Source organism: Gymnogyps californianus, chromosome 11 (assembly GCF_018139145.2).
Source record: "Gymnogyps californianus isolate 813 chromosome 11, ASM1813914v2, whole genome shotgun sequence".
Taxonomy (NCBI): domain Eukaryota; kingdom Metazoa; phylum Chordata; class Aves; order Accipitriformes; family Cathartidae; genus Gymnogyps; species Gymnogyps californianus.
The window spans coordinates 3,467,130-3,487,756 of record NC_059481.1 but is presented as its reverse complement, the minus strand read 5'-3'; the positions used below and the strand labels follow the sequence as shown (position 1 = coordinate 3,487,756).

The following is a 20,627-nucleotide window of genomic DNA, read 5'->3' as shown; positions in this document are numbered from 1 at the left end:
GGGGTTGAGTTTGGTTGTGTTGTTTTTTTTTTAAAGAGTATTTGTGAGCAGTGTGATTGTCATGCAGGAGCACAGCATTGCTCCGATGTATACAGTGTCATCTGTTCTATGCTAATAAATTAGCATCTGCAGCCACCATTGCTGCCTATCAAATCTGGGTACAAAATTGAGCTGTTTGATCTCGCTGCCACTGAAGTGTGTCTGCATGATCATGGAAGATGCATATTATCCCATCTGTTTTTCACAGACCCTCCATCAGGCTGTATGCTTCAAGGTAACGGATCAGACATAAAATGAATTCCACTGCAGACGACTGCCTTAGAGGCATCCTGCTTTGTCACAGCGTATAAAAATTTGACTTAAGACTCATTTTACTCCTTCACAGCAGGTCATTTAAGCCCTGTCCACAGTAGGAAAATTGCTAACTTTGGCTCAGCTCCTTTAGTGATAATGGTTACCCCAGTGCGGACATGCGTCTGTCTCTGTTTTCATTAATGTGTCAAGTCACTTCTCTCCAAGAAGGCCTTACAAGACACTGGTTCAATCAACAGCAGCTGCTGGTGGCCAGTTTATTTTTGGGCTGCCGCTGCCACTTGTCCAGATGGAGCCGAAGTAGTGCCAGCCATGGTGAGACTTCTGGGGAAAACACCAGAGGTGGGAGGTGGCACAATGTTCCAAGCACTGGCCATTCCTGCAGCTGGGATGCCCAGCCACTGTGGTGGCACGGCTGGAGGTGCTGAACATCAGTCTTGTCAACCGAAGTTTGCATCTGCCATGCTTGCACACTAGCTGCTGCTGCAAACCAGCCAGCTATTCTGGTATTAAAATCTTTTGCTGGACTCACCACATGCATTTTCCTCAGAAATACACATTTTCATCTAATTGCCTAGGAAGAGAGAAAAATGAGACAACTGCAAGTTTGATTTCGAGTGTAATAAAACTAGTTTATTTACACAGTAACATGAATGCCACAGAGTACACAGCAAAGTACCACAGCAAACCAGAGTGTAACTGCCCCTGATCACAAAGGCAGGCTTGAAGTTTATATACTTATTTATATAAAAATGTGTAAATATCAATTTGAAGCACCAGATAAAGCAATGCAACCAGGAATTCCAAATACAAATTACCCACAAGAATGGAGTTGAAAAAAAAAAAAAAAAAAAAAAAATCCCTTATTCAAGGGATTTAAAGAAATCCCATTTATAAAAGTCCATTGATTTTGGAATCCCTAATTTAAAAATAAAATTCCCCCTTTTATTAAAAACAAGAACATATTCTTAAATGCTCAGCATAATTAAGTTTTAAAAGAAAAAAACCCAAGGATTTCAACTGCAAAACCTTCTAATACCAACAAGCCAAAGGACAAAGAAACAGAAGTTTCGAGTCATTTTGAAGAGATGTTATTTATGAAATGACTATATTCAAATTTATACACTCTTAAATATATATTATATATACAATATATAATATATATATTTTCAAGCAAAAAGGGGCAAAGAATACTTTTGGGATACAAAAATTCATATACATACATATATATTAAAACATGCCCCCACGCACTCATATATATATATGTATGTATATGAATGAACAAATATTTCCTCCATATAAAAAAAGTTCCAACCTCTTCTAAATCCCTGAAATCTTCCCCTTGAATTTATGGGAAAAAAAAAAATCTTTATAGTCTGAAGTACAAACCAAATTCTCAAATTCTGTAGAGTGGTAAAATGCTTATGTACAGGTAGGTTGAGTATTTCATTTCTCACTGGCAACTCTGCTTGATCTGAAAGCATTCTGTGGTTTCCAACTAAATGCTGAGTGGAGCACCAATGCAAGGAGACTTACAGGAAATTATTTAAATTACATTCTACACCTATTCAAAATCACCATCCTTCTAATACTGCATCCAGGTGAATAATAAAATCCATACAAACGTCTACTAGAAATTCTCTGCAACACAGCAGTGGGAAAGACTTGCTCCTCCTTTTGGAGTTGAGGGTGACCTAAAGAAATTTCTCCTCAGTATTTCTTTTGAAAAGTATTTTTTGTGTATTCCTCCCTTGAAGTGTTTGGAATCCAGATGATTGTTTACAGAATATTTCCACAGGTGTATTTTTATAGAGGTATTTAGAATTCTGTTCTGCACTTCTTTGATGTTATCTTACTGCATAACTAAATCATCATCATATCTCTCTCTACACGGACTGAAGGGCTCTGATTGTGCTCTAGGTTTTACAGGAGTTTTAGCAGAACCAACACTACCTCTGCAAAATCAGAGTAAAACAGATGGCCTAGTCATGCAGGGAATAATGGTCATGTACTGTTTCTACAGAGAAACAGCTTAATTCCTATTTCGGGAACGGGGGAAAGGAAAGTGCATTAAAAGGTCTGATTCAGTTTCCATTGTATCCCTCAGAAAAGCTACAATTGATTTAAATAAACAGGACTATTTAATTTATATTTACATATGAATTTAATTACTATTACAAACAAAAAAAAATTAATTTAAGTGGGACATCTCAGCCAAGAATTGAGAAACAGATACATTTTATTTCAGCAGCAAATACTATTTTTATATGCTAAAGTTAAGGACCTACAGTGTGAAGCTGCTGAATAAATTCTCCACGTAGCTGAACCCTAACACACGTGACTTATATAAATAATATATCTTTCTGTCTAATATGTGGGAATTCCCCTGTGTTAAAATGTCAAGATGATCCATTCATACCTTGTGGGTGCTGCTGGGACATGTGGAGCATAAAAGATTTAAGGTGGAACATTTCTGTAAATGCTACATGCATTCTTGTCTGTGGGCCAGCAACATGATATCCTAGCTTGAGTTACTGATTTCATCATGTCTGAATATTGAAGTGAGACCAGGCTTCTATATTTGGACATTCCAGAGGCTCCAGAATAAAATTCTGGATTCCCTCATTCCTGAAAATTTGTAGGCAAGTTTTTACTAATAGATTCTCTTTATATTCACCTGGTTATGCATATTGACTGGATCAGATCTGAGGTTTGAAAGATAATTAGTGAATAAGTAATTCCCATTTAAGAAATACAAAACAAAACCATTTTCCATAACATCTCAGGAGTAGTTTTTTTAGAACTCCTGTTTTAACAGAGGTTTGCATTTCACACCACAGAGTATGGTGTGCAGCACATCCACTACCTACAGCAGGAGCAGCGCATCTTACCTTCACCGCTTCTTCCAGACTAATTAGATTCCCCATCTCCTAGAAGCTGAGTGTCTGCAGTAGATTGTCAAAGCAATAGGCTTCTTTTGATGCTGTGGTCAGTCTAGACCAATTGACTTGTTATCCACTATTATTCTCCCTGTGCAGATCCCAAATTTGAAAGCCCACAATTTTGTTACTTCAGGTTTATGCTGTCCTACAAGCAACTTAAAGGAACTCGTTCACGTAAACTCCAAAACCAAATCTCATTGAATAGATCAACTCAGTATCAAACAAAGTACAGCATTTAATTTTGTAAAGTCTTTTGTATCTTAATGTGGGCAGTATTATTTCTAGGGCTATTATGAAAAGAATAAGATTTCCACCAACTGGCCAGCTACATTTTAGTTTTCTGACAAGGCACTAAACATTGTGAATCCAATCACTGCGCGCTCTCTGTAACATTAGAGAGGTTTTTAATGGCTCTAATAGGATCAGAAACCACTCATCATAATTCTTCAAACAAGCATTTGATTTTTCCAGAAATTAGTTTCCACTGGAAAAATCTTTAGAGTTCATGTTAAAAATATTTGAATGACAGCTTTTATTAATAGAAAAATATATATTTACAGTCAATACTGTTATCTTAGATTTGCAGCTCTTCCTATTTCTTGAGCTCAACTGAAAGTGCGACATTGCTAAAAAAAAAAATTCAAGATCTGTGCACATATTCAAGTAAGTTATAACATGCACAGCCAGGGGTTTTGTTCCTGTCATACACAGGATCCCAGTTACAAACAGAGCGGGTTTTTTTCCTTTTGCTTAGCAATTATGCTGTAGCATTCTTAGGATTTGTTTACAATCAGTTTAATGCATACATTCTCGTGTATTTATGTGGCACAATCTGTTGCCAGGATGGAGAACCACCACAAACACAGTTACAATCATCAGTTATGGGCATATCTGCAAAGTCAGCCTCAAGTTCCCCAAGGAATAGCTCCGGCCAGATTGTGTTCAACTACTTTGACCATTCTTTCTTTTTTAAAGAAAAAAACCACACAACATTACAAATTGCTAAAGTTTACCCAGTGCTGCACAAGAAAGAGATTGGTAGTGAACATCTATCCATGCTTGATTATACTGCAGAGCTAAAATGAGTATTGGTTCATCACAAAAGATACAAACTGAAATTAGATAGCTAGAGATACAAAGGCTTCGGACCAGCTGCATTAAATACGTATGGTTGTAAAACATTCAAAATTCAACTTTGCATGTGCATATTGACATGAAAGTGACACTGAGAACATGTGTCCTTAAACACGGAAACACCTACCGGCTTCAAGGAATGAGCCCACTGCAATGGCAAGTGGTCCAAGAATTGCTCATACGGCCTGTATGAGTTAGGTGAGAAGTTATGTGCGCACACGCACTACGAAACAAACACAAAACCAGATCACAGGGAACAAGAAGCCCTACTTGTAGCTCATTGTGACTAATAGCTAGTAGATAGTATGCAAGTGACTTATGCTCGGTGTATTTAAGCTATGAGAGCATTGCCCTCCTGTGTCCAGATAAAGCAGGGCTGCATTGAACGTGTGTGTGATTCTTTGTAAAGGTTCTTCTACAAGCTGCTCAGCAGTAGCGTAGAAACTTTCTTTCCTGATGTAGTGGAAGTACCTCAACTACATACATTGCACTTGGGCTTTTAATGTACTGTCCTCTTTTTCTGCATCAATGCCGCCATCCTAACCTTTTTGCCAAAAAGAGAAAGAAAAAATATATATCACATTAAAATATATTATCCTTATCCTTGCCTGATCCTTCACTGATACAGGTGAATCAAACAAAAGAATAATAATCAGAAGTTTCAAAAAAAATCTTTAGAAAGGTCACGAAGACAGTCTATACTACGGCACAATTGATGTAGGCTTCCACACACTATTCAGCTTAGCTCTGATAGATGCCAGAGAAGAATAATATAGACATTTCAACCCCTCCAAATGTATGGTGTGGATCCAGAGCTAGTTTTGCTGACTTTAAGCCTGCAGGACTGTTTATTCAGTTTCCATGCATCTGGTCCAAGCATGCATATGCTGTATAAAGTGGCTGTTTGTTTCAAGGCTGAAGTGAATTGATTCCTCACAGTTTTAACAATTAAAATGAAACATCAATCCATAAAAAGAACACATGGATATCTGTGCATTTATGTGCCAGGAAAGTAAAGGAAAGGGCTGCAGATCTAGCATCAGGTAAAGGCTGGTGTGTAAAGTGAACACTGTAACGTACAGCTTTAAAAAATACATACAAGAATTGCACATAGATCCATAGGAGAGAAGCACAGGCTCATAACTAGGGCTGTCTGCTTTCCATCACCCGGGTCAGAATAGTCGGTATCACTTTTTCCCCTGCATCCAGATCAATTCTTCAGAGCGATTCAGGAAACAATTCAGAGCCTAGCAATGCTGAGCAAAGATACCGTCTGTACAACTGCAGAGGTTCCATAGGAAACAGCTGTTAGGTCAGGGAAGGAAGTCAGCAGTGGCCTCTAAAAGTGAAAAGCTCCTTCAGGTTGAGTTTTGAAAAATTCTGTCTCTTTAATCCTTACTAATTCCTGCTCTAGTCCAAAACTCTGTCTGCAGTGCTCTTTGAGCTATTCTGACAACATTCCATTTTTAGGGTGTTGTCCATAGCAACATTAGAAAACACTAGTTACAACAGACGAGATATGCAGCCAAACACCGCTGTGGAAAAATGGATCACAATACTGTTAGTTGTGGCTGCCAAACTTAACAGCTCCCTCAATAATTAAACAACAGTGTTTTTGCCCCCTTGTTTTTACCCTTCAGAGAACTGTGTCTGCAGTAAAAGTGTCTCCATGTGGCCTGTTAGCTACACACCGACAAGCTCTAAACATTTCTATCTCCTGCCAATGTACCAGCAGAGCCAATTTCAGTCCCACTTTGCAATATGGCACAAGTGACAAGAGCAGACCAAAATAAAACAGAAGAGGTGGCTGTTATTTTCATCCCCGATTCATAGCAGTGATTGTCAGAGAAGGTTATGTATGTCCTATCCATTTCAAGTCAGGCTTTAGTGCCTTTTGCGATGGAAGGGGAATTTCAATTGCCCACCATATGTTGTATTGTTCTTGTATAAACGTGGTTACAGCTACAATACATCAACAGTCCAGACTGGTGAATGTCATGTAGGAAATGGGATAGACAAAGTGTGCATATTCTGCTTTTTAATGCAGAGGTCTTAAGCTAAGGGTAATGGTCTGATTAAGGCAGCATTGTTGAAATCACGGATCCGTGGTTAGAAAGGATATGGGTAGGCAGTGAGTCAGAGGCAGAGAAGGAGGGAAGAGGACCGAACACAGATTCTTACTGCCTACTAACACCGCAGTCAGCAGGATAACCACATCTGGGGAAGAAAAAAAGAAGGCGTAAAGTGTAAGAGAAAGATCAGAATCTGTTTGGTTGAGACCAAAGGAAAGAGGAGTCCAGCCTGCTTGTGGGGGACTAAGCTGAGACAAAATTTTGCGCGGTATGTGGAATGGAAGCAAATGAGTGTTCTGTGGCATTGTGGATCATTCATCTCACATTTACAACTAATCCATCTCTGCTTATGGTCACTGCTATTTACTAACCAATGCTACATACAGAAATGACAGAAAGTACCCAGAAGAGGAGGGCAATTTGTTTACTGCAGTGGTAGAAATAGTGGTATCAAAGTTTGCTCTCCTTTTCAGCCAGATATTAATCAAGTTACATACTGTCTGATTCAAATGCAGTCATGTCTATATAATCAATCCCTAACAGGCCTGACAAAAAAAGTAAAGTTTCTGTTGTATTGGGTACAGGATGCAATTTCTCCAATTAGAACCTATTTGCTCAGAGTTGCTGGCTTTGATATCTAGGCTATTTTTTAACACTTGTACAAAGTGTGAGCCCTAGGGCAGGCTGGAGTGAGGGCTGGGGTGGAGGTGGGGGGTGCTTCATGAAAAGCAACAGGCTCTACAAACTAGTGCTGCTGCATGATTCTCACAATGCGATGAAGTGAGTCTATAGTGGCAAAAGCCAGATATTGACAACAAAGCCAGTCTTCCAGAATAACTCCACAGTCCCTGTCCAAGGACTTCTCTGCAAACTTGATCATCAGCAGCGTCCTTTTTATATCCAGCCAGTTCTGAAGTACAGCATCTCTTCGCGAGGGGTTGGAAGATGTACTTAGAGCATGGAACAAGTCCTCACGTGGACCCCATAGCAAACACTGAAGGATTCCCTTGGCTTCTGATATCAGGATCCTCTCTGAAGGGTTGGGATTCAGCAGGCAGCTGGCAAGTTGTTGCAGCCCTTGAGAGTAGAGGGAACGGCAAGGAATCTTGGGGAGATCAGCACGAGTATACTCCTTCTCCTTCAGCTCTGGATTCTCATCAAAGGGATTGGGTAAGTGCAGCATTTCGTAGATGAGGATGCCAGTCTGGAACTCATCACACTTTTTGTACTGTGTTGCAGTGATGATTTCTGGAGCCAGGCGGGACTGATCCCGTAGGACCTCAGGATCCACCATATGACTCTTCTGCTTGGCCTGGGAGAAATTGCTCACTATTAATCTGGCTGGGCAAGCAGTGTTGGGACTGGGTTCCATGGACTCAGGGCTCAGAGGGCTGCCTCCTGGTCTGGAATGAACCAGCAGCAGGTTCTCTAACCGCAGATCACAGTGTGTGATATGATAGGGTTTCAGGTGCTCCAGGCCCAAACACAGCTGTAAAAGGAGTAGACAGACCTGCCTCTCATATAAATCTGGGCTTTTTGCATGGCGGGGCGCAGATTCTCGCACAAAGTCGGCCACTGTTAAGTATGGGACCTCCCGCGTGATGACCACAACACGGCTGCGTGGCTTGCTGATGGTCCCCTGGTTGCTTGAGCTGTCTTTCTGTGAAGCCTCTGTATTGGAAGGAGTGTCTCTGTTCTTTTGCTCAGGCTCTTTCTCCTCCTCTTCCCGCTCTTCTTCTTCCACCTCCGGTGCATCGGCATCCTCCCATGGAAGGAGACGAACTGGCACTTCAGCAAGGAAATGGCCACAGTCCTGCTGGATGTTAAAGTTGATAGCCAGACTCTGCCGGATAGATAGGCTGTGATAATACTGCTGGGATTCCTTAGCTTTGCTCTTACAAATCTGGGGGAAGAAAATAAACAGAACAGACACAACATAACTCTTAAATTTGTAAATTCTATATCCTTTTTTTTTTTTTAAATATGTACTTTGTTGATAGGTATCCACAGTCTAGCCCTAAACACAAGCACTGAAAAATTTTTTACCGAACTGACCTTGGCAGACTATCTTAAGGCACATGAACAGTTTCCATTGGATAGTAAGCAACTGCAGACCAATATGTGCAGGCAGCATTCCCTGTGCATATATTATTCAATGGAAAATACAGTTCAGGCAGGTTGCACTTCTAGTCAGAATAGCAGCTGATATATGGTAAATGCACAGTGAAGCTTACTTTACAATTACTTCTTTATCCATATCATTTTATTTCGTGTTGTTCTCAGCTTTGTGTGAAGCTTGAATAAGATAAAAATAATCAATAGCAATAGGAGATACAAAGAAACTTGCATAGAGTATTTGAGGATATGATCAAACGATTGCACATGACTGCGTTAGCATGGCATAGCAAGTTACCACCTGTCAGCTGAGTTAAGGGACTGGATGCATGCTCCTTGCCTGCTGTAATTGGAAACTGAAATCTACTAGCTGCAGCTGTGTCAAGCTAACATCATGTCTGCAGTGAGGGGTGTATGTGTGCATGGCAGGGGCTGTTGGCAAGCATACTTGCTGTGGCTCAGGTGATGAATGGAAACTCATGAGAACATGGTACCTTAATTGCTTTCAATCATTTGTTAAGATCCTAAGTATATGTTTTTATTTTGCCATATATAGCTGTATTTAATTTCTGTCCAGAAATATCTTGTTGATACGTACATTATCACCATAATAATTACCCTTATTAATGGTTTGCACTGCCACAACAACTGGCAGCTCCAACCCCCTTACAACAGTCACTGGACAACCTCTATTAGGACCTCTGTTCTAAGGCATTTACTGATTAGAATTACAGCCCAACAAAGACTCAGGCATGTTGACCTTTGCATATTAACCTTAGTTCTACGGACTTCAGTGAGATCGTTCAAAGCGTGTAAGGTTAAGTGTATGTTTTAATCTTTACAAGGTTAGAGCCTAAGTATTCAGTTGGTATAATGCACCAACAGGTCTTAACTGCAAAGCTCAGAGGAAGAGAAAATAGGAAGACATCTCTCTTCAGATGAAGTTACAGCTTCCATTAGCTCATCTCTGAAAGCCAAGGAAAGCCAGATAACTAAGGTTAGTAAAAGTCAGCACTAGTTCTACACAGTCACAACAACCAAGGAGCCCAGATCTCATACTAGCCCTAAATATAAGCATAAGGTGACTTTTCTCCCCGTTTCTCATTTTTCCCCTTCTCAGGAACTTATGTAGGGTAAGTTACAAACGTACATTTCACTAAAAAAAAAAAAAGTTTTTCATCTTTTATGTGCTTATGTGGTTAAGAAACATATAGTTTAATGGGAGATTTAGTCTTTTATGCTTGTTGATCAGAAAAGTGCATTGTCAGATAATCATGAAAGTAGACAAGTAGTAACACTATTTTGATTATCCTCCTGTCATTGATACTGTGCATATTTCCATACTTCAAAAGCATTTAAATTTCCCTGTGTATTATATACACTATAGCTTAAACTGCCTGTTTATACCTGCCATGCAGAAACAAAGCAAATTTGAAAAATGCATTTTCTAGTCAATTTTATTTAAGAGAGGAAAGTCATTTTCTGGAAATGTTGATAGTTACCCTCTTTGTACAGTGGCTCTTGCCAATTTAAATTTTCAAATGTATTTTATACTGTTGAGGTGAAGTGAGTTATCAATGGAAGTCCCCCCTCCCTTCTCTCAAAGGTTACAAAAGTTTAAACAAATAGTAAAAACACAGCAGTAACCTTTGAATTACAGATGAAAAGAAAGTGTCAGCTGATTGTCTTGGAGACTGAAGTGCCCAGATTTATTAAATACTTAATACTGCACAGAAGAGAGAAGTAGAAAAGTGTTAGATAGACCCTACCAGCGTGTATCAAATCTGATTGGGAGAACAGCTATTAAGGAAAATGAGAATAGTTTTGTCTTCTATGCCCTTCAAATCCATGGCCTTTTTCTTGTACAGCCAGCCATGGGGATAATCAATTCCAACTGCAGAAAAGGTTTTGTGTGTTGTAATCCAGCCTTTAGTTTTTAAAAATACTTAACGGACTTAATCCAAAATATAAACTCATTCTGAAAGAGTTTAATTTTAAGGTCAAGCTTACTTGCTGATAAGAAAAGTGCAAAAAAGCACTTGTCCTTAGCTATTGTACTATATTTCATGTTACCCACATAGGATTTCTAAGGCCACCTGCCAGCTAAAAATGATATTCTATTTGGAATATGTAATCCACAGAGTATTTGCTCTGAAAACAATTAATACTTCTCAATTTGGTGAATACAAGGCCTTTTTAAAAGTTTATGAAACGGATTTCTCCTTGCTTATAGAAAAAGAAAAGCAAAGGACTCGAGACTTATTCCTAGTTTCTAATTTTAGTCCTAGGCAGGCTGTTTTTCCTACTTACTTCAGAAAAGGGCTCTCAAATTTATTACTGGAATTTCAGTTAAAATAATAGGAGAGAGGCTTTGCACCTCAAAATCAGCCTTGGTTCACTCATTTTAGAAAATATTGCCAATCCTAGAATTGTGATAGTACAAAAGCACACTTTCATAAGCCTCTGTGGATGTGGTAGTGCTTCCTTCTAATTTAGAAATGACTGGCCACGCACATCTGCACCAAAAGGCATTCAGCTATTAGGGCAGAGTACGCTGCCTTTGCACCCATTCCCTTTTCCTCTGAGCCAGCCGAATTGGCCTGCAAGGTGAATCTGATCTGTATGTTGCCAGCGGGATCATTCCTACGAAATGCCTTTCCGACCTACTAAAAACACCCCAAAAGCGAGTTGTCCTTCTCATCTTCTCCTTTCTCTTTCTTCCTGCTATTCAATCCGAAGTCTATTTTACTTCAAATTAAACTGATAGCCCTTCTCCTAGCTGATATTAAAAAATACTGATTCCCATCCTTTAACATTACACCTTTACATATGGGAAAACGTAACTTTTCCCCTCTTCATTGTTTTCTTTTCAAAAATAACCAGCCCTCGTTCCTCCTATCTTTATTCCTAACCCTCTGATTCTTGTTGCTCTTTTCTGGATTCTCCCCATTTATTACATCTTTCTGAAGAGTGGTACCCTGTAATGAATACAGTATTCCAGTTAAGACCTCTCCAGCATCAAGCAGAACAGAGCTTTATATATAATGATCCTTCCCAGGGTGAACAAGTCACATTATTAACACTGTTGTTACTGTGGTTCATGAAAACCTTCAGAGCAGTGTCGACTCTAAAGTCTGAATCCACAGCAGAGCCAAACTTCCCCCATGTCAGTTCTTAAATACGAGTTTGTTTCAGACTCCTCTCTTTATATCAAGAAAACAGAAATTAAAGACTAAATAGTATTACAATTAAAATCACTACTAAAATGACTGCATTCATGAAAACAGTTTTCCCCTCCTTATTCTGCTGTTAAAGAAGATAACCAATAAAGAAGAAAAAAATCTCTAATCCCACAAATGCCCAATAGTGATGGCTTTTGGGCACTTTTACTTCTCTTGTTTAATACAGGGAAGTATATGGGTACATGAACACGCATGCAGTATCTACAAAGACAAGAGAGCTGAGATCTGATTAGAGATGTATTTTCTACTTCTTGCTTTTTGTTTACAAACAACATGAAGTGAGAAGTGGAAGAGGCAGCTGGGTTAAGGCTGATTAAATTGCTGACTATACAAACACTAAAATTTGTACACTAGATACTTTGTAATTGACAAGGGGAATGGAAAGCTAGGCTGTCTAGAAGCAGCACCCCAAAACTGGAGTGTGATGACAAATCGGACACCTGTCTGAATTCATAAAACAGTTTCTAAAAGACAGACCTGCAGTAATCTGATGTTCCTGTAAGTGTCTGGCTACTCTTCAGACTTTTGCTGTGAAATACAGCTGCATGAGTCCAGATAAGTCCTGGGGTTTTAGATTGCAGAGTTCAGATTCTATTTAGCAATATCTTATTAGAATGGGGAAATGTACTGAAAGCAGTGGAGACAAACTAGGTTTTCTTATTGTTCTGTTCAAAGACAGTTTATAGAATGTAAATGTTATTTACTGACAAACTTCTTGTACTATTTTATCATTTTCTGAGTTGCAGCTTCTACTCAGAACTCTATTTTATATTACCATTTTGCAATAGAGTAGTGAATGCTAGTGTTTAATACCATTAATGGGTAATAATGCTCAGCCTAGCATTTTGTATTGGAATAACTCCACTATCACCTAAAACTATCATCTGAATGACCAAGATTTAAAATTTTCAAAATGGTTTGAGTTACAGTAAGTTATGCAACAAAAGATGCATACATTTGAAAATGCATACATTCCCTACATTTGAAAAGATTTAGGGAACAAATTGTGAAATTTGATGGCCTCATTAGCAAGTGTTTTAGACTGCTTGTGATGAATTGCTGAAGGAGTGGATACAGAGCTTCTTTTCTGTTTGTGACAGTTAATGCTATGTCAAAACTGTGAGTAAATATACAACCCAGTTTTCTTTGCATGATTTTTAAAGCTTTTGTCTGTTCCAGTCATCTACTCAAAAAAAAAAAAAAGGAAATCCTGTTGCCTTTTACATGTAGAGTATGTTGAATTCCTATTTTTGGGCACAGGAAAAGAAAAAGGTGAAAATACTTTGACTAAAACACCAACAGAAAGTAGGATCAATCAGTCATTTACCATTTGCTCTAATGAAATACAATCAGCTGAGCTATGAAGATACAGTATGTGATAATAGCTGAAAGAAAGGTGTTGATAAGGGCTTGGCACGCCTTATTTCTAAAGCTGATAAAGAGCTGGTTGTTCAACAGATGAAGCAATGTTGGTAAAAAGCCCTTCCATATGATGCAAGAAAGCAATGAGAAAAAAGGAGAGATATGAGCAGGAAGGAACAGAAATTTTCCATCTTCCTTTGCACTGGAATGTACTGTCATCATGTATCTTTTCTTCAGTGCATCCATATGAACTAAACTTCTGTCACGTTTATAGGGACAGGACAGGTTTCTTTATATTGTGCCATTCAGTTCCTCCCCCGCCCCAAGAAGCAAGATTTTAATGTTTCAGAGCTTCTAAAAACTGTTCTGCACTAGCTTTTATTTTTCCTTTATGAGTCCAGTAGCCTACTGTGCCATCAGCTGACTTCCACTTTACCAGCAGGGAATCTCATTTCCACTCTGTCCTATGCATTTTACAGGGCATCAGTGAACTTAAAGTACGATGAATATTGTGGGAAATGAATTTACAAGTGCTGAAAATGAGAAACACAGAAGATCACAAAGACTGCACCATCTGTGCCACTTTGTTGTATTGCACAGAGGGACAACTGCAAATGAAATTCTGTGTAGAATGAAAGCTTGCTAATCCCAAATTGATAGCTTGTTCCTGGCACAACCTTGTTTTCCAAGGAGGCCAGTTTGATCTCTGATTGACCTCATTTTCTTGATCTGGCCTTGGAATAGAGCTTTGACTTTTTAACTATGTGCCAAAATACAGAATTCTACACTGCTGTGACTGAACTCGGAATGGGCTAAAAGTTTAACGTACATAGCTTTATTTTGATCTGAAGCATGACATTCCGGGATGACCTTTAATAACACTTCTGCCAAGAAGCTCCACTAGGAAACTGAATTACCAAAAAACTACCTTAGCACACTGTGACAAACTAAACATAACTAGAAAATATTTATCAGCTGCAACTAGGAAACTGTCAGCCAAATTCAGCCCAATATTATTTACTTCTGCTTTATTTTATACTTGGGACAGGAACCTTAGCAGAAATCCTGAGATTTTACTGCTAGAAGTACTTCTGCTGCCCTGTAGCAATCAAAGCAATAAATTTTAACTGTTCCTTTTGAGCTGTTTGCGCCTCTGCAGTTCCTGTTATCCTACCTGAACTGCATTGCAACACGTGCCCATGGCCAGAACACACATTCTGCAGGCCATAACCCTGCTGGTTTTTTATGTCTGTGTTGTTCCATGTGGACTCTGAATCATGGTTTCTATCTGTCTATCATATTGTACAGTAATTTCCTTGAGAGTTTAATACTGAAAGTGGAAGTAGTTTACGTCACTGACACAGTAATTATCTTGTCTAACTATTATTCATTCTGAGTAATCTTTTTTTTTTTTAATAAAAAAGATCCCTGTCATATCATTGCCTTATTCAGTCTGTGTAGGGATACTAAGGTTTGAACTCGTCCAATCCACTTTGTACAAAAAGCTGGTGCTCTCTGCTGCTTTTACTTTAGTGTAACCTTTCCACTACATATTTGGAATTACTGATAAGACTGTGGTTTCAGAGGAATGTTTATCCATACTGTCCCAGATCTACCAACTACTTATAAGGTGGTACTGCACTTAGTGAAGGAAAAATACCTCAGGGACTGGAATTTGATGGAAACCTTTCTTGTAAGGGAACTTCTGTTTTTTCCATTTGGAAAAATAGTTTTCTGATCACGACTTATTTACTGTTTTTATTTATGATGTTTCAGTCAAAATAACTTCTACATGGCTTCCTGCAACTTTTTTGCACAGGATGTTTACTAGCAGGTTAGGTGAGAGTGAAGCAAAAAGCATAATACAATGCTTTGGAACAACACACCCCTATAAACAATGTTTCCTCTAATATCCACACAAACAGAACAAGTTGTGCTCGTTCTCCACCAAATTTATCAGAGCATCTTTTGCTGGTGATACCAGCAGAATGTAAAGGTGTACTGGTACATTCATCTGCACAAAAGGTTCATTCTTCTAAATTTAATTCAGCAGTAGTCAAATGGTTAAAGCTTAATTTTTAACAGTGCTTTTGTAATTCTACATTTGGAGATACAATATTAAAACATAATTTTTTTTAACTTATGCATTAAGACTCTTAACACCGTTTGGGGGTGAATCTCTTGTTTTCTACAAAGAGAATAATAATTTAAAAATCCCATTATCACATTTTTTCTCAAATCTAATATTAAAATCATAGAACTTAAGAAGTGTCTGAATTGTTAGCCAGTGTTGCTTGGGTAGTTCTACAAAACTCAAGAGAGCTACATAAATTTACACTGTCTGAAGATGTGGCTCCATATACACTTTCAAAGTGTATTTCTAAGACTTGATCAAAAATAACAGGAAGACTATATTTTGGATTCACTAGGCACACCAGTAATTTTAATCTCACTATTTTTGCCATCCTGTTTTGGGGACAAGGCATTTAAAATGACAGGAATACATAGCTTATTTGTTGGAAGTAGATGATTATGTAATTTGGCTCACACAAAAAATACCCATGATAGTAAAACTGGTATATTTGTTAAAGCTAAATTCCCCAAATCTCTGTGTAATGTAATAGCAATCTGTTGTTATGAGATTTTGTACAAATCTGATCCTGGACTGGTGACTTATAAGTCGAAGATCAACTTGGGGCAAATATTAAGACAAAGTTGAAATGTACTATAACTGATTTTAGGGGAAAAAAAATCCAGTAACCACAGTTTAAACAATGCTATATAATTCAATATATTAGCATAGAGAATGCAGTAATAAAAACATGTACCAAAGAAACACACAACTGAAGAGAACCCAACTTAGCTGAACGCATAATACTTAAGATATGTGAAAGAGAAAATGAAAAGACAGCAGTAGTCCCATAATGCTGGTCCTGTTTGGCTTATAAAGAAACCAGAGAACATTTGTAGTGAGAGTATCTTCCTATATCACATTAAGTGCTAGGGAGGGTATTTTCAAGAGTAACCTTTCCTCTCATTGTAACAGCACAAGAGCTCATGGTGACCTCCAGCTCAAGGATATTTTGTGGATACTTCACTCACTCTCAAGACCATCATACCTATTCTGCTGCAATAAATTTTGTTAGTCCAAGAACTATTTTAAGACATCTGAATTATGAGAGGAAAAAAAATACAGCACATATTTGACCATGCTACATTGCTGTTCTTTCTTCTCATGGGCTTTCTACAAGAGAAACTTATTTAGGAGGACATAGGTCTTGCCTGTCAGGGAACACTTTAAGGGCACATCCATACTGTGCCAAAGAGGAATCACATTAGTGATAACCCAAACCTGCCTATATAGAAAAATACCACTTTGGGTCCTAGAAGCAACCATTTTTGCATCATTGTATTAAAACCAAAAAACCCCAAACTGAGTAATGCCAGACTGTAGATTCTGCAACCAGAGTAGATTGCCAGATATATTCATGGTCTGGTTCTTGGCTGTTTTGTACCACTGGACGTGGCATCCACAAGACATCCATATTTCATTTCACATCTTTTCAAAAAGAGGTCCTCGATAACTAAAGAAATATAAATGGTTATGCCCACAAATCTACCTTAAAAAGATGCCTTTTCAAGCTTCAGAAGAACATATCAGTTGCACAAATCTTACCTTTTTTTTTTTTTAATATCTTTCTTGTAAACCATCATGCAGGAGTGGTAACAACATTTTGTTACTGTAAAGCACCACCCTTCTGAGAATGTCAACATACTCTATAAGGAATAATCGATTAGGCCTCACACACCTGTGTTGGGTAATAAATGTTTTATCTCAGTTTCAACAAGGAGGAGTCAGAAGTTCAATGATTTGCTCAAGGTCACACAGGAAGCCTGACAGAGCTATGAGTCTCAGCTGTCTTTCTCACTATCATCCTACCAAATAAGCATTGAGAACTGTAGAGATACAGTGCTCAGAAAGAATTACCTGTATAAAAGTCCATAAAGTAACAACACCTAGTGAGACAGCTGCCAACTATTCATTAATATACTAGCAGTAAATCTAGTAAATCTTATTTCTTTTATGTGTTAGCTGGAGAATAAATGTGGAGACACGAATCAATTGCTTGTTTAGTAAAAGGCCACAAAACTAACACTGACAAGTTCCACTTTTTTTTTAGTACAGGTTATAAGGCAACACTGATGGCTAGACAGAGCTTTTGAAAGGCTGGTAACGAATGCTGGTGAAAATATAAGACTTTGTAGGGGAACATAAAGATATATTAGCCTAGAATTTTCATTTGAAATTACATGGCTCTGACATGGAAAACTTTGAAATCTTTCCTAACTAAGAGTGAGGATTAGTATCAACTGCATGCAGATGAACCAAAGGATTTTGTTATTGCAAGTTTCCAAAAAACTGCTGACACACGTTAAAATAATACATCTTTTTCTTCAATATTTCATTAAACAATGACCATGGTAAAGATTGAGTTGTGTTGATTTTGTTTTAATAATTTTGGAGCTGCAATAAAACCAGATGAAACTTAAACAGCAGATACCAATGCCACACATGGTTCTCGATGGAAGAGCCTGTATCTTGGGAATCTTACTTTTCACGCAGTGCTGTTGCAAGCAGCACGCACTTATATTTGTAGGACCTATCACTACCATGTGTGTTGCAGATTATGGTTATTGTTGTTACATTTTGTCACTGATGTCTAGGGTTACCGTTTTTCAAACCCCTCTTACCTTGACTGCATAATTGTTGAGAGGATCTTTTGCATAAGAAGCTGGGTAGTAAACTGCGTCACCTGCCTCGCAGCATGGTTTGTCACTGGTTAGCCTGAAATCCGACCAGCTGTCCACTCCAAATCGCAACTGGTCTTTTTGTCCAGCCATGAACAAGTCTTCACATTTAAGTGCCAGCTTCTTCAGTGAATCAGAGTGAAGGCTTCGGATTTTACCTACCACCTCTTCTCGGTTTTCAATTCCTCGATAAAGTGCTTGCCTTTGCGGCTTCTGGACACCTTTGCCCTGCTTAGTCTGCGAGATGCGTCTCCCTGTTAGAGACTCCATGCTATTGGAACACCGGTCCTTAATACTGATAGTGGTTAGGCTGGAAACACTGTTAGTTGCTGAGGTGGTTGCCTTTAGTTTTTCTGTAGGCCTGTCCAAGGAATCTCCTGACTCATTGTCCAGTACCTTGAGCTCCAGGCTGACCGAAGAGCAGGCGCTGCTTGCTTCCCAGTTGGTGTCAATATCGTAGGTGGGATTGGCCACAATGCACAAGTTGTTCTCCAGAGCCTGCTTCTGGAGATCTCTGGGAGTCGGCTCTGTGTTAGCTCTCAAAATTGTTTTCTTTGGCAGTGGAGGTGGTGTCGGCTGTAAGTTGTTCATTGTCTCCTGGTCTACTAGTCCTCCAAAGGCAATGGCATCATCCAAAGCTCCCTTCGGTTGCCTCGGCTGTTTCGGAGGTATCATGGCTGCTCTGGACTGTCCTGTGTAATAAGAAGATAATAGTAATAGAAGATTAAAGTACTTTGCATCTGCTGCTCATATTTGTACTCTGCAAAGAAGTTTAAGGCAAAAAAAAAAAAGCTGACTGGGACCCCCCCAATATTTGAAGAAAACCTAAATACATATCTGAAAAGATGAGCTAATTAGAAAGCAAAATGACCAAATCAGCATCACACATACATCGTCACATACAGCCAGTCTTTATTTGACCTTGCCCTATATATTAAAATCAGTTTCAGTGCTAGCAATGCTGGCATTTTACATCACATGGGATTAATGACAAAAAGTGCCAGCAAAAACCAAATGTCAATTTTGGCACTCTGGCCAAATTCCAGTTTCAGTAATTATACCCAGCCTCCCATAATTCCTTCTGCAGTCAATTGACTATAATATTATGCCTTACTTCCTATTCAAATGTGCTAAAACTATGGGTGGATGCTGCTAAGTGGCTTTGTGTACTATTTCTTTGAGAGGTGCATTTCTCTGGCAGGTGAGATGATCTTTTTTTATACATCCTCATACTAGTCTGTAAAGCACTTGGGATCACTTGGATTTGAAATGTGCTAAAGAGGCTGAAAGCATTATTTCAGAATGGAAACCAGAAAACTTCAGATACAAATAATGTAATTTAGATACCTCAGCAGTCACATCGGAAAGTCAGGATTGCCCTAGCAGATTCATGAGGTGAAAAAAAGGAAGTTAAGCCTACTTTCACTCAAGTTGACAAGTGTCTTGCCACTGCTTTCAAGGAGAGTAAGATCATATTTTGATATTACAAAACCAGAAATCTTTTTGAACCTACAATTTAAAATCACACCCTCTCCCCCCTAACCATAACTTTCTCTAATACATTTCCCTTACTCACTTGCCATGGGTACCTTTGTTGGCAATATTATGTTCACAGATTGGATTCAGACAAGAGATTCCAAACGGCAGGTTACATACACGAAAGCACAGGATATCCACTGACAGATTGGTTTCAAACATTTGTGTGCTTCTAGGGAAGATAAACGTCCTGTCATGTGTTTTGGATGGCTTTTAGAGAGGACAATTATGTTTTATAACTGCCAGAGTCCTTGGAAATGAAGAATAAATAAATAAATGACAATAATATAAGAGAGAATAAAAACCAATAAACAGACTATACAAATGACCAACTCGCTGCTCTGGGACAATTAAACAGTTGTTACTTGTATCAAAATGAGATTTTTCCACTCTTAATAATCAACTGCTATTTTCAGAGAAATTATTTTATAAGTTTTCTACTACTCCTATGAGGTTCATTGACCAGCATGGTAAGGTAGGAAGACAATTTTTACAGTTGCAACACAGCAGACATGAAATGGATGCTCTGTATAATTGCAGCTGAGCATCTTTTCTAATAAGGAAACAGCAAGTAGAAAGACACTATGACTATTTGACTATTTATAATATGTGCTGAATCCTTGTAAAGAGAGGACTGAACTGGAATGCTGAACCAAACTGGGGGTATCTCAGATTCAGATTTGAATTACATCACTTTGGGTCCATAATTAATAATTAATGACTTTGCAGTCTATGAAAAGAAAAAAGATAGCTTCCTTTACACTTTAAGATATGTTGTTTCAGTTTTTATGAATACTACAGAATCTAAGATCTTCTTGGCCAGGATGCACAAAAACCTGTACCGCTGGGTTAGAATGCTGAAAAGGACTTCCTAATTTCAGAAGATCAGAGAGGACTGTATTTTTATGTGTATCCACAAACAGAATAGCCTTGGCTCTTGAATTCTTAACAATCATTCTCTTTTCAATCATTCCAAGGAGACGACATCACAAATGAAAGTTATATCTCTATCTTTTGTTTAAGCTCAAGAAACCCTCAGAAGAGCCTTATGGATTTTGTGATAAGCCTGGATATTCCAATGTTTAAAAAAACTGAATTTTGAG

General features: G+C 38.4%; 1 protein-coding gene across 2 annotated transcripts in view; it reads right to left on the bottom strand.

Moving 5' to 3' along the window:
* Nucleotides 1-1,202: 1,202 nt before the first annotated feature.
* Nucleotides 1,203-20,627, bottom strand: part of PEAK1 (pseudopodium enriched atypical kinase 1) — a 125,160-nt gene continuing 105,735 nt past the window's right edge. For both annotated transcript variants that reach the window (XM_050902952.1, XM_050902951.1), the window contains 2 exons: nt 17,932-18,680; nt 1,203-8,363 (listed from right to left, as the gene is read on the bottom strand). In XM_050902952.1, coding sequence (XP_050758909.1) covers nt 7,206-8,363; nt 17,932-18,680 — 1,907 coding nt within the window. In that variant the 3' untranslated portion in view covers nt 1,203-7,205. The remainder of the gene's footprint in view (nt 8,364-17,931; nt 18,681-20,627) is intronic.